The following is a 13,478-nucleotide window of genomic DNA, read 5'->3' on the forward strand; positions in this document are numbered from 1 at the left end:
TAACCCCAGGACGTGACCCTGAGACCCACCCCTGGGATAGGAGTCTCATGTCTGGACAGCTCTTCCAGCACTGGGCAATCTGAAGATCACTCTTGGCTTGGTGATCTCAGGTAGTCTTCTATTCAAAATCATTATCCTTGTCTGATCTGATTGAACTCTTCTCACTCTGAACTGCTCTGCCCGACAGATGATGAACAGATCATACAGTTCATTGAAGATTCCAAGCAAGGAAGGCTACCCTTTCCTCACATATGCTCCCTCAGCCCTATGCATTTTAAACTGCTGCTTTTTGAAGTGTCAGAGCTTTCCTAGAAAGCCCACAACACTTGAAAAGCCTTGAAATCCCCCGAGATCCTTTGAAATGTCTACCAGCAGTACCTTTAACTCGCATTTGATTGACAGCTTAATGGTTTAAACAGCTGCCAGAAGGTTTGTTTATTTATCTTTCCCTTCACTGTGGAATGCATCTGAAGTGCCCTCCATTGATCTTCACCCAATATTAATAAACATCCTTGTTGTGATTGACAACTGCTGGTCACTTCACTAATGCTAAGTGCTTTCTGAGGTTACACGAGGAAGTGAAAGCACTTTGCTGCTTTGAAGAGGAAGTGAAAAAGCACTTTGCTGCTTTGAAATGGCTGAAGGGGAGGGCTGGTCACCCTCATGCATGGTGTGGGGGGAGATGGGGGGGGGGGGGGGGGAGTCCCTCCTTGATGAGGGGTTGGAGGTACTCTTCTTGTCAGCAGGGGATGGGTCAACATTTGCATTGTGGGGATGGGTCAACATTTGCATTGCTCCTAGCGCTAATGGGACACCGTCCCGATTCTCCGCTGGCGGGTGCACTTATCCTCTAGAACTCAGAATCCCGCCCAGTATGTAAGACATTACTATCCTTTATTTTATGGCACCTATGTTGCCAATCCTTAGATTTAAAATTCTACAATAATGCAAGGGGCTGTGGTCTATAATCCTGATTAACGTTTTTTCAAAAGAAATGAAAAATTGTCTTTTGGATCATAACCGTTAATCCCCACAACTTTCAGCCACTTCTTCGTTTTCCATCTTGTACTTCTGCTGAAAGTAGGTGCCACAAAACAATCCAGGAGTGAAATATAAAAATGTTAAAGCATCACTGCATTATAAAATGTGCTGAACTCATGGTAGCATTTATAGGCAGCACACAAATTGTATTTTGTTTGACCCGGTTTTATAAAATTCTCAATAGCAAATTAGAATTATGGGACAGTATCAGTGAAAACTTTACCTTGTCAATTTCCTTCCCTTCTTTGCAGAACTTGGCCTGCTTCCCTGTATGTTTTTCAATCCAACCTTATTTTTGTTCTTAAGTACAAAGAAAAAAAAAGCTACAATTAGTCTCACCGAATGGTTGGTACTTCAACGTACTTTTCAATCGCACATGACAAGTTTCGTCATTTTTTCTGTAATTTTTTAAAAAAACCTCTTTATTAGCTTTTCTCATATTTCCAAATAGTTACTGTGTATATACATTACGTTTTTCTTGCCCGTGCTAATTTACTTTATTTACAGAGGTTTGTTTTGTGCTTTATTAAACTAACTCTATGTACATTTTGTTGCCCTCTGGATTGGTCGATGATTCCCCCCCCTTCCTCCTCCCTCCCCATTGGCTTCAGCACCCTTCCTCGTTTCTTGTGGTTTCCCCACCTTCCTTCAAACCCCCCCCCCCCCTCGGGTTGCGCAGTCCTTTGGTTCCTCATCTATCTTTTTCTCTTCCCCCTCAGCTTACTCCTCGCTGCTGGCCTCGAACAGGTTTTGGAACAGGCCGACGAACTGCCCCCAAGTATCCAGGAAGCCTTCCTCAGACCCTCGAATGGCGTACTTAATCTTCTCCAGGTGGAGAAATTCCGAGGTCAGCGGGCCAGTCTGCAGCTTTGGGTGGTGCTGGATTCTCCGACGTGCGATTAGGGAAGTGAAAGCAAGAGCGTTGGCCCCCTTCCCCATGTGTAACTCTAGCTGCTCCGATACCCCGAAGATTGCCACTATTGGGCATGGCTTCACCCTCACCCCCACAACCTTGGACATTGACTCGGAGAAGACTGTCCAGAACCCAGCAAGCTTGGGGCAGGCCAAAACATATGGGTGTGGTTGGCCGGGCCCCTCTGGCACCGCTCACATTTGTCCTCCACCTCCGGGAAGAACCTGCTCATTCGGGTTCTGGTCAGGTGCGCTCTGTGCACCATTTTGAGATGCATTAGGCTTAGTCTTGTGCAGGAGGTGGAGTTCGCCCTGCTCAGTGCTTCACTCCAGAGTCCCCATCCCACCTCTGTCCCCAGTTCGTCCTCTCATTTTTGTCTGGTCTCGTCCAGTGGTGTTCAAGCTCTGTCCATATATTTTCCCACATAGCCCCCACTTCTCGCTGCTCGTGCCTATCAGATCCTCTAGTAGTGTGTTTTCTGAGGCCCGGGGTACCCTACGGAGGAAGTGTTCTATTTGGAGGTGTCTCAATTCCTGTCCTTTTGCTAGTTTCCACTTCCTCGCCAGTTCATCCAGTGCCGCCAGTCTGCACTCTATGTAGAAGTCCCCGACCGTCAGTGTGCCCCCGTCCCGCCTCCATCTTTTGAAGGTGGTATCTAGCATGGATGGGGGGAAATCTCAGATTGCCGCAGATGGGGGCCATGGTGACATTTTAGTTATCCAGAAGTGCTGTTGCAACTGGGACCATGTTTTCAGCGTGACCGCTATCACTGGGCTTGTTGTGTATCTTGTTGAGGAGGGCGGGAGTGCTGCTGTAGCCAGGTCCCGGAGGGTCGTTTCCTTAACAGGATGCCTCCTCCATTTGTACCCAATCTGTGTCGAGTTCTTGTACCCATCCCCTCACTCTTTCTGCCATTGTTGCCCAGTGGTAGTATTGTAGGTTCGGTAAAGCCAAACCCCTTTTGACATTTCCTCTTTGCAGTGTCGATTTGGGAATTCTCGGGTTCTCACCCCCCCCCCCCCCCCCCCCCCCCCACACACACACAAATGCCATGATTAGACTGTCTATGTTTTGGAAAAAGGCCTTGGGGGTGAAGATTGGGATGGATCTAAACAGGCCGAGGAACCTTGGTAGTACATTCATCTTGATCGTCTGCACTCTCCCCGGGCCAGGAAGAATGGGAGTGAGCCCCACTGTTGAAGGTCTTTTCTTACTTCCTCCACCAGGCTGGTCAGGTTCCACTTGTGGATCTGTGTCCAATCTCTGGCTATTTGGATCCCCAGGTAACGGAACCTGTTCTGGGCTGTTTTAAACGGGAGCCCCTTCAGCTCTGTCCCTCCCCCTTTTGGGTTCACTGGGAATGCCTCGCTTTTGCCCAGGTTACATTTGTAGCCTGAGAAGGTTCCAAACTCTTTCAGTATTTGCAGTATTGCCTTCAGTCCCTCCTGTGGTTTCGAGACATAGAGGAGCCTTCTCCGGATTCCCTTCCAGCTTTTTGCATCCCGTACGGCTATCGCCAGGGGTTCGATTGCTAGCGCGAACAAGAGTGGGGACAAGGAGCAGCCCTGTCTTGTTCCTCTCTGTAGCTGGAAGCATTCAGAGCTGGTGGTGTTAGTTCGGACACTTGCTTTGGGAGCATTGTACAGGAGACTCACCCAGGCGGTGAATCCTGCTCCTAGCCCAAACCGTCCCAGTACCTCGAAGAGGTAGTTCCATTCAACTCTGTCGAAGGTCTTTTCTGCGTCCAGGGAGATGATCACCTCTGGTGTTCCCTTCCCAGGGGGGATCATTATTACGTTCAGCAGCCGCCTGATATTCGCTGTGAGCAAAGCCCGTTTGGTCCTCCGCGACCACCTCTGGTACGCAGCCTTCCAGCCTTTTGGCCAGGACCTTTGCAAGTATTTTTGCATCCACGTACAGCAGTGAAATGGGTCTGTATGATCCACATTCCGTCAGGTCTTTATCTTTTTTGGGTATCAATGAGATTGTGGCCCGCGCAAGCGTGTGGGGCAGGGTGCCCCCTGCCAGTGAGTCCGCAAACATGTCCCTTAGGTGTGGGGCCAGGACTGGTGCAAATTTTTTGTAGAAGTCTGCCGGGAACCCGTCGGGTCCCGGTGCCTTACCCGCCTGCATGGAGCTGATGCTCTCCATGATTTCTCCCAGGTCTATTGGTGCTTCCAGCTCCCCCGTCTGTCTTCCCACACAACTGGTAGTTCCAGTCTGTCTAGGAACTGTTTTATTCCTGCGTTGGGGAGCTCAGAGGTGTACAGTCCCCGGTAGAAGGTCTCAACAGCCCGATTGACATCCTTTGGCTCTGTTACCAGTCTGCCTCTGCTATCCTTAACCTGCGCTATTTCCCTCGTGGCTGCCTGCTTTCTCAGCTGGTGAGCCAATAGGCGGCCGGCCTTGTCTCCGTGATTTCTTTGGTAATGTATTTGTTTATGGGATGCGACTGTCTCTCAGCATTTGTTGCCTCTCCCTATTTGGTGATGGTGAACCGCCTTCTTGAACCACTGCAGTCTATGTGTTGGAGGTACAGCAAATTGATTTTAGGAAGGGAATTCCATGACTATATGATAGCATTCAAAGTGAAACTTGAAATACATTCAAAAAGCCTGACAAAAAAACCTCAAAGGCAAGTCTCACGCGACATAAACAGTGCAAAATGAGGGAGGCACATGGCGCAGTGGTTAGCACTGGGACTACAGCGCTGAGGACCCGGATTCGAAACCCGGCCCTGGGTCACTGTCCATGTGGAGTTTGCACATTCTCCCCGTGTCTGCGTGGTTTCACCCCCACAACCCAAAGATGTGTAGGTTAGGTGGATTGGCCACGCTAAATTGCCCCTTAATTGGAAAAAAAATAATTGGGTACTCTAAATTTATTTTACAAAACAGTGCGAAATGGGCAGTATAAAAGTACCTTAATACTCTAAGACTGAAGTTGACTACTTATTGTCAACTGCTCTCTTTGCTTATCAATAGTTTTGTTTAATCATTTAAAATTCAGATACATAGCTTAAGAAAGTCATTCTAGAAATATTCCTTGCATAATATTGTGTGGCATAACATACACTTGTTTTAATACAAAGGAGCAAGCCTTTCAAATTGATCATTAGGACCTTATTTTGCGGAGGACAAAAATTCCCGAATGAGATGTGACGCTGCTTCAATTCACAATCTATTGACTATGGCAGTAGATTGAACCCATTAAAATAAACAATGAAAAATAATTCATGGGATGTGACATTGTTCGCAAAACAGCATTTATTCCCCATCCTTAATCGTCCTTGAAAAAGTGATGCTGAGCTGCCTTCTTGATTCACTGCAGTCTGGTGGTTAAGGGCCTCCCGCAGTTCTATTAGAAAGTTCCAGGGTTTTGACCCAGCAACAGTACGGAGTATAGTTCTAAGTCAGGATTGTGTGTAATTTGGAGGAAGACTTGGACATGGCAGTGTTCCTATGCACCTTCTGTCCTTGTCTGAGGTGGTAGAGGTTGAGGGCTTGGGAGATGCTGTTAAAGAAGCCTTGGCAATATGCTGCAGCGCATCCTGCAGATGGCACACGCTGTGCACTGATGCTGGAGGGAATGAACATTTAAGGTGGTGGGTGGGGTGCCGATCAAGTGAATTGCTTTGCTTTGTCCTGATTGATGCCAAACTTCTTAAGTGTTGTTGAGTATCACCGTTATCTTTTGATAAGTCTCACATACTCAACTGTTAGATGCAATGTTCTAAAATATATTTTATCCAGTAAGAATAAATGTTCCTCAATGCTTTCATAAAGCAAAAGTGTTTTGATAGTCACAAAGGTGGCAAGACAGGAGTTTATTAATTTTGTGGAACAAATATTTTAAATTATTCTCCCCCCTTCTTCTGTTTGGTGTCCTCTCTCCCTCCAAAGCACAATCTGCATCATACCAAAAAACATGCATGCTACATGGTCTCTGCCATGGTTAAAAAACTCTGAAACTGATAGCAAGTGTTGAAAAAGTAGTTAGAATGAGCATTTCCCAACCAATCATTCCATAATAAATATCTGGCCTTGATGCTTCCTACAAGCAATAGGGCTCAAATTGATAATTCAGCATGGAGAGGATTTCCAAGTGAACTGAGTTTTGGGAGAAAATATCCATATAATTGACAATGATCCAGTCCTATTCTGGCCATCTGATAGGGCTGCTGCACCTGTCACCTCGTAACTTGTCTGGGAATCATGTAACTTATACGTCTATTATTTTCCCTGTGGTCTGATTACATGCAAGACTGAGGGATATTTTAACTTACAACATACAAATTAAGAGGAGTAGATCACTCGGCCCCTTGAGCCTTCTCCGCCATTCAATAAGATCACAACTGATCTGATTGTAACCTCCCAATAACCTTTCACCCTCTTGCTTATCAAGAATCAACTCTCTCTCTGGACTTCCGGGTGCGGCGATGACCAGCTGAGTCGCACGTTTCGGCAGCTCCCTGTGAAACGGACTTTTGGGCTCTTGATAGGAGCCCCAACGGCAATTTTAACGGCTGAAAACACCGTGCGGTAAACCAGAAGGGTGTTCCCCCTGGACACGGATGGAAAAAGGAGAGGAAAGTGGCCGGATTGCAGCGGATCCTTTGGAACAACGGCAAGGAAGGCAAGCAGAAACCAAGGTGGTGTCGGAAGGTGGCAGTTTCATATGGGGCCCTGAACAACAAGAGTTTTTGAAACGCTGCGTGGAGGAGATAAAAAAGGAAATGAAGAAAGAGTTGTTGGCCCCGATACTACAGGCGATTGAAGGGCTGAAAGAGGAACAAAAGACCCAGGAGCAGGAGCTTCGGGTCGTGAAGGCGAAAGCAGCAGAGAATGAAAACGACATACAGGGCCTGGTGGTGAAGTCGGAGATACAGGAGGCACACCAGAAACGATCTGTGGAGAGGTTGGAGGCACTGGAAAATAACGCAAGGAGGAACAACTTGAGGATTCTTGGCCTTCCTGAAGGTGTGGAGGGGGCGGACGTCGGGGCATATGTGAGCACGATGCTGCACTCGTTAATGGGAGTGGAGGCCCCGACGGGTCCGTTGGAGGTGGAGGGAGCATACCGAGTTATGGTGCGAGGACCGAGAGCAGGAGAAGCTCCCAGAGCCATAGTGGTGAGATTTCTCCGTTTTAAGGATAGAGAAATGGTCCTTAGATGGGCGAAGAAAACTCGGTGTAGTAAATGGGAGAACGCGGTGATCCGCGTCTATCAAGATTGGAGTGCGGAGGTGGCGAGAAGGAGGGCGAGCTTTAATCGGGCCAAAGCGGTACTTCACAAAAAAAAGATAAAGTTTGGAATGCTGCAACCGGCAAGACTGTGGGTCACATATCAAGGGAGGCACCACTACTTTGAGACGGCGGATGAAGCGTGGACTTTTATTGTAGAAGAAAAATTGGAATGATTGGACTACGGAAATGAACGTTTGGACAAAGTGGTGGGAGGGGGGGCGAAGAGGGATTGTATGATTAATCCTGCGGTATGGTAACTTTTCTTTCTCCCACAGGTGGTGATGGGGGGAGGTGGGGAGGGAGAGGAGATGGGGCGTTGGCCATGGGAGGCGGGGCCGAGGGAGAGGCGCGGGCTTGGTTCCCGCGCTATGATAATTATGGCGGGAATAGAGAAGCAGGAAGGAGGGGGCGCCGCACGGGGCGAGCCGTGATCACGGGGGGAAGCCGAGGTCAGCCAGAGTTTGCTGACTTCTGGGAGCAACATGGGGGGAGTAATTACGCTAGCGGGGGGTCTAGCGGGGGGGGGGGGGGGGGGGGGGAGGGGGGAATTACTGGGTTGCTGCTGGGGAAAGGGGGGAGTGGGTGCGGGAAAGGATGGGCGGGGGGGCACCGTCTGGGAGAAATACAGCCGCGTGGGAACTGGGCGAGAAGCTGGAAAAAGATGATGGCTAACCGGCAAGGGGGGGGGGGGGGGGGGGGGGGGTGGGAAGCCCCCCAACTCGGCTGATCACGTGGAACGTGAGGGGGCTTAACGGGCCGATAAAGAGGGCACGAGTACTCGCACACCTTAAGAAACTTAAAGCAGATGTGGTCATGTTACAGGAAACGCACCTGAAACTGATAGATCAGGTTAGGTTGCGCAAAGGATGGGTAGGGCAGGTGTTCCATTCGGGGCCGGATGCGAAAAACAGGGGGGTGGCTATATTAGTGGGGAAGCGGGTAATGTTCGAGGCAAAGACTATAGTGGCGGATAACGGGGGCAGATACGTGATGGTGAGTGGCAAATTACAGGGAGAGATGGTGGTGTTGGTAAACGTGTATGCCCCGAATTGGGACGATGCCAATTTTATGAGGCGAATGCTAGGACGCATCCCAGACCTAGAGACCGGAAAGCTGATAATGGGGGGAGACTTTAACACGGTGTTGGAACCAAGGCTGGATAGGTCGAAGTCCAGGACTGGTAGGAGGCCGGCAGCAGCCAAGGTGCTTAAGGATTTTATGGAGCAGATGGGAGGGGTGGACCCGTGGAGATTCAGTAGACCTAGGAGTAAGGAGTTCTCGTTTTTCTCCTATGTCCATAAAGTCTATTCACGCATAGACTTTTTTGTGTTGGGTAGGGCATTGATCCCGAGGGTGAGGGGAACGGAATATACGGCTATAGCCATTTCGGATCATGCCCCACACTGGGTAGACTTGGAGATAGGGGAGGAAACAAGAGGGCGTCCACCCTGGAGAATGGATATGGGACTAATGGCGGATGAGGGGGTGTGCTTAAGGGTGAGGGGATGCATTGAAAAGTACTTGGAACTCAATGACAATGGGGAGGTTCAGGTGGGAGTGGTCTGGGAGGCGTTGAAGGCGGTGGTTAGGGGGGAGCTGATATCAATAAGGACACATAAAGGGAAGCAGGAGAGTAAGGAACGGGAGCGGTTGTTGCAAGAACTTTTGAGGGTGGACAGCCAGTATGCGGAAGCACCGGAGGAGGGACTGTAGAGGGAAAGGCAAAGGCTGCATGTGGAATTTGACTTGCTGACCACAGGCACTGCAGAGGCACAATGGAGGAAGGCGCAGGGTGTACAGTATGAATATGGAGAGAAGGCGAGCAGATTGCTGGCACACCAATTGAGGAAAAGGGGAGCAGCGAGGGAAATAGGGGGGGTGAGAGACGAAGATGGAGAGACGGAGCGGGGAGCGAAGAGAGTGAATGAAGTGTTTAAGACATTTTATAAAAAATTGTATGAAGCTCAACCCCCGGATGGGAGGGAGAGAATGATGGAGTTTTTGGATCGGCTGGAAATTCCCAAGGTGGAAGAGCAGGAAAGGATGGGATTGGGAGCACAGATCACGGTAGAAGAAGTGGTGAAAGGAATTAGGAACATGCAGACGGGAAAGGCCCCGGGACCGGACGGATTCCCAGTTGAATTTTACAGAAAATATTTGGACTTGCTCGCCCCGCTACTGACGAGGACCTTCAACGAGGCAAAGGAAAGGGGACAACTGCCCCCGACTATGTCAGAAGCAACGATATCGCTTCTTTTAAAGAAGGAAAAGGATCCGCTACAATGCGGGTCCTACAGACCAATCTCCCTCCTCAATGTAGATGCCAAGGTCTTGGCCAAGGTAATGGCAATGAGAATAGAGGAATGTGTCCCGGGGGTGGTTCATGAGGACCAAACTGGGTTTGTGAAGGGGAGACAGCTGAACACGAACATACGGAGGTTGTTAGGGGTAATGATGATGGCCCCACCAGAGGGTGAAACGGAGATAGTAGTGGCGATGGATGCCGAGAAAGCATTTGATAGAGTGGAGTGGGATTATCTGTGGGAGGTGTTGAGGAGATTTGGGCTCGGAGAGGGGTATGTTAGATGGGTGCAGCTGTTGTATAGGGCCCCAGTGGCGAGTGTGGTCACGAATGGACGGGGATCGGCATATTTTCGGCTCCATAGAGGGACAAGGCAGGGATGTCCTCTGTCCCCATTACTGTTTGCACTGGCGATTGAGCCCCTGGCGATAGCGCTGAGAGGTTCCAAGGGATGGAGGGGAATACTTAGGGGAGGAGAAGAACACCGGGTATCTTTATATGCGGATGATCTGCTACTATATGTGGCGGATCTAGCGGAGGGGATGCCAGAAATAATGCGGATACTTGGGGAGTTTGGGGATTTTTCAGGGTATAAATTGAATATGGGAAAGAGTGAGCTGTTTGTGGTGCATCCAGGGGAGCAGAGTAGAGAAATAGAAGACCTACCGTTGAGGAAGGTAACAAGAGACTTTCGTTACCTGGGGATCCAGATAGCTAAGAATTGGGGCACATTGCACAGGCTAAATTTGACGCGGTTGGTGGAACAGATGGAGGAAGATTTCAAGAGATGGGACATGGTAGCATTGTCAATGGCAGGGAGGGTGCAGGCAGTTAAGATGGTGGTCCTCCCGAGATTCCTTTTTGTGTTTCAGTGTCTCCCGGTGGTGATCACGAAGGCTTTTTTCAAAAGGATAGAAAAGAGTATTATGGGTTTTGTTTGGGCCGGGAAGACTCCGAGAGTGAGGAAGGGATTCTTACAGCGTAGTAGGGATAGGGGGGGGCTGGCACTACCGAGCCTAAGTGAGTATTATTGGGCCGCTAATATTTCAATGGTGAGTAAGTGGATGGGAGAGGAGGAAGGAGCGGCGTGGAAGAGATTAGAGAGGGCGTCCTGTAGGGGGACCAGCCTGCAGGCTATGGTGACAGCCCCATTACCGTTCTCACCAAGGAACTATACCACGAGTCCGGTGGTGGTAGCTACACTGATGATTTGGGGACAGTGGAGACGACATAGGGGAAAGACCGGAGCACTGGGGGGGTCCCCGATAAGAAACAACCATAGGTTTGCCCCGGGGGGAATGGATGGGGGATATGGAATGTGGCAAAGAGCAGGTATAACGCAATTGAAAGATCTATTTGTGGATGGGAAGTTTGCGAGTCTGGGAGCGCTGACCGAGAAATATGGGTTGCCCCAAGGGAATGCATTCAGGTACATGCAATTGAGGGCTTTTGCGAGGCAGCAGGTGAGGGAATTCCCGCAGCTCCCGACACAAGAGGTGCAGGACAGAGTCATCTCAAAGAAATGGGTGGGGGACGGTAAGGTGTCGGATATATATAGGGAAATGAGAGACGAAGGGGAGACTATGATGGACGAACTAAAAGGGAAATGGGAAGAAGAGCTAGGGGAGGAGATTGAGGAGGGGATGTGGGCAGATGCCCTAAACAGGGTAAACTCGTCGTCCTCGTGCGCCAGGCTAAGCCTGATTCAGTTTAAGGTATTACACAGGGCACATATGACTGGAACACGGCTCAGTAAATTTTTTGGGGTGGAGGATAGGTGTGCGAGGTGCTCGAGAAGCCCAGCGAATCATACCCATATGTTTTGGTCATGCCCGGCACTACAGGGGTTTTGGATGGGGGTGACAAAGGTGCTTTCGAAAGTAGTAGGAGTCCGGGTCGAACCAAGCTGGGGGTTGGCTATATTTGGGGTTGCACAAGAGCCGGGAGTGCAGGAGGCGAAAGAGGCCGATGTTTTGGCCTTTGCGTCCCTAGTAGCCCGGCGCAGAATATTGCTAATGTGGAAAGAAGCCAAGCCCCCGGGGGTGGAGACCTGGATAAATGATATGGCGGGGTTCATAAAGTTAGAGCGGATTAAGTTCGTCCTAAGGGGGTCGGCTCAAGGGTTTACTAGGCGGTGGCAACCGTTCGTCGAATATCTTGCGGAAAGATAGATAGGGGAGAACAAAGAAGGCAGCAGCAGCGGCCCAGGACTTGGGGGGGGGGGGGGGGGATGGGGTGGCCTGAGACAAGGCAGTTGCCAACTAGGGCTAGTTTTTATTTTTTGTTATTTAATATTTATTTATTTGTTGTTGTTTTTGTTTAAATTTAAAAAAGGTCATTATTATCTGTATTGTTACAATGTTGTGTAAAGGATGCACAATGTACTGTGTTGGTTGACCAAAAATTTTCAATAAAATATTATTTAAAAAAAAAAAGAATCAACTCTCTGACTTCCGGGTGCGGCGATGACCAGCTGAGTCGCACGATTCGGCAGCTCCCGTGAAACGGACTTTTGGGCTCTTGATAGGAGCCCCAACGGCAATTTTGACGGCTAAAAACACTGTGCGGTAAACCAGAAGGGAATCCCCCCTGGATATGGATGAAAAAAGGAGGAGAAAGTGGCCGGATTGCAGTGGATCCTTTAGAACAGCGGCAAGGAAGGCAAGCAAAAACCAAGATGGCGTCGGAAGGTGGCAGTTTAACATGGGGCCCTGAACAACAAGAGTTCTTGAAATGCTGTGTGGAAGAGCTCAAAAAGGAAATGAAGAAAGAGCTGTTGGCCCCGATACTACAGGCGATCGAAGGGCTAAAGGAGGAACAAAAGACCCAGGAGCGGGAGCTTCGGGTCGTGAAGGCAAAGGCAGCCGAGAATGAGGACGACATACAGGGCCTGGTGGTGAAGATGGAGATGCATGAGGCACATCAGAAACGATGTGTGGAAAGGTTGGAGGCACTGGAGAACAATGCAAGGAGGAACAACCTGAGGATTCTTGGTCTTCCTGAAGGTGCGGAGGGAGCGGACGTCGGGGCATATGTGAGCACGATGCTGCACTCGTTAATGGGAGCGGAGGCCCCGGCGGGTCCGTTGGAGGTGGAGGGAGCATACCGAGTGATGGCGCGAGGACCGAGAGCAGGAGAAATTCCCAGAGCCATAGTGGTGAGATTCCTCCGTTTTAAGGATAGAGAAATGGTCCTTAGATGGGCAAAGAAAACTCGGAGCAGTAAATGGGAGAACGCGGTGATCCGCGTTTATCAAGACTGGAGTGCGGAGGTGGCGAGAAGGAGGGCGAGCTTTAATCGGGCCAAGGCGGTGCTTCATAAAAAGAAGATAAAATTTGGAATGCTGCAACCGGCAAGACTGTGGGTCACATATCGAGGAAGGCACCACTACTTTGAGACGGCGGATCAAGCGTGGACTTTTATTGTGGAAGAAAAACTGGAATGAGCGGGATATTAAAAAGAACGTTTGAACAAAGTGGTGGGGCGAATGTGGGGGGCGAAGAGGGGGGTTAAAAAGGGGGGAAAGAGGAGTTTTATGTACTAATCCTGCGATGTGGTAACTTTTCTCTCTTCCACAGGTGGTGATGGGGGGAGGAGGGGAGGTGGAGGAGATGGGGCGTTGGCCATTGGGGGGGGGGGGGGGCCAAGGAGAAGCGCGGGCTTGGTTCCCGCGCTATGATAATCATGGCGGGAATAGAGAAGCAGGAAGGAGGGGGCGTCGCACGGTGCGAGCCGAGGTCACGGGGGGAAGCCGAGGTCGGCCAGAGTTTGCTGACTTCTGGGAGCAACATGGGGGGAGTAATCACGCTAGCGGGGGATCAAGGGGGGGGGGGAATTACTGGGTTGTTGCTGCTGGGGAGAGGGGGGAGCTGGTATGGGAGGGGATGGGCGGGGGGGCACCGCCTGGGGGAGATACAGCTGCGTGGGAACCGGGTGAGGAGCTGGAAAAAGGGGATGGCTAATCGACAAGGGGGGG

General features: G+C 50.0%; 1 protein-coding gene across 4 annotated transcripts in view; it reads right to left on the bottom strand.

Moving 5' to 3' along the window:
- Positions 1 to 13,478, bottom strand: part of tex9 (testis expressed 9) — a 138,487-nt gene that overhangs the window by 86,870 nt on the left and 38,139 nt on the right. For all 4 annotated transcript variants that reach the window (XM_072470746.1, XM_072470745.1, XM_072470747.1 and 1 more), the window contains one exon: positions 1,265 to 1,341. In XM_072470746.1, coding sequence (XP_072326847.1) covers positions 1,265 to 1,341 — 77 coding nt within the window. Of the gene's footprint in view, positions 1 to 1,264; positions 1,342 to 13,478 lie in introns of those variants that run through there.

This window comes from Scyliorhinus torazame, chromosome 12 (assembly GCF_047496885.1).
Source record: "Scyliorhinus torazame isolate Kashiwa2021f chromosome 12, sScyTor2.1, whole genome shotgun sequence".
NCBI lineage: Eukaryota > Metazoa > Chordata > Chondrichthyes > Carcharhiniformes > Scyliorhinidae > Scyliorhinus > Scyliorhinus torazame.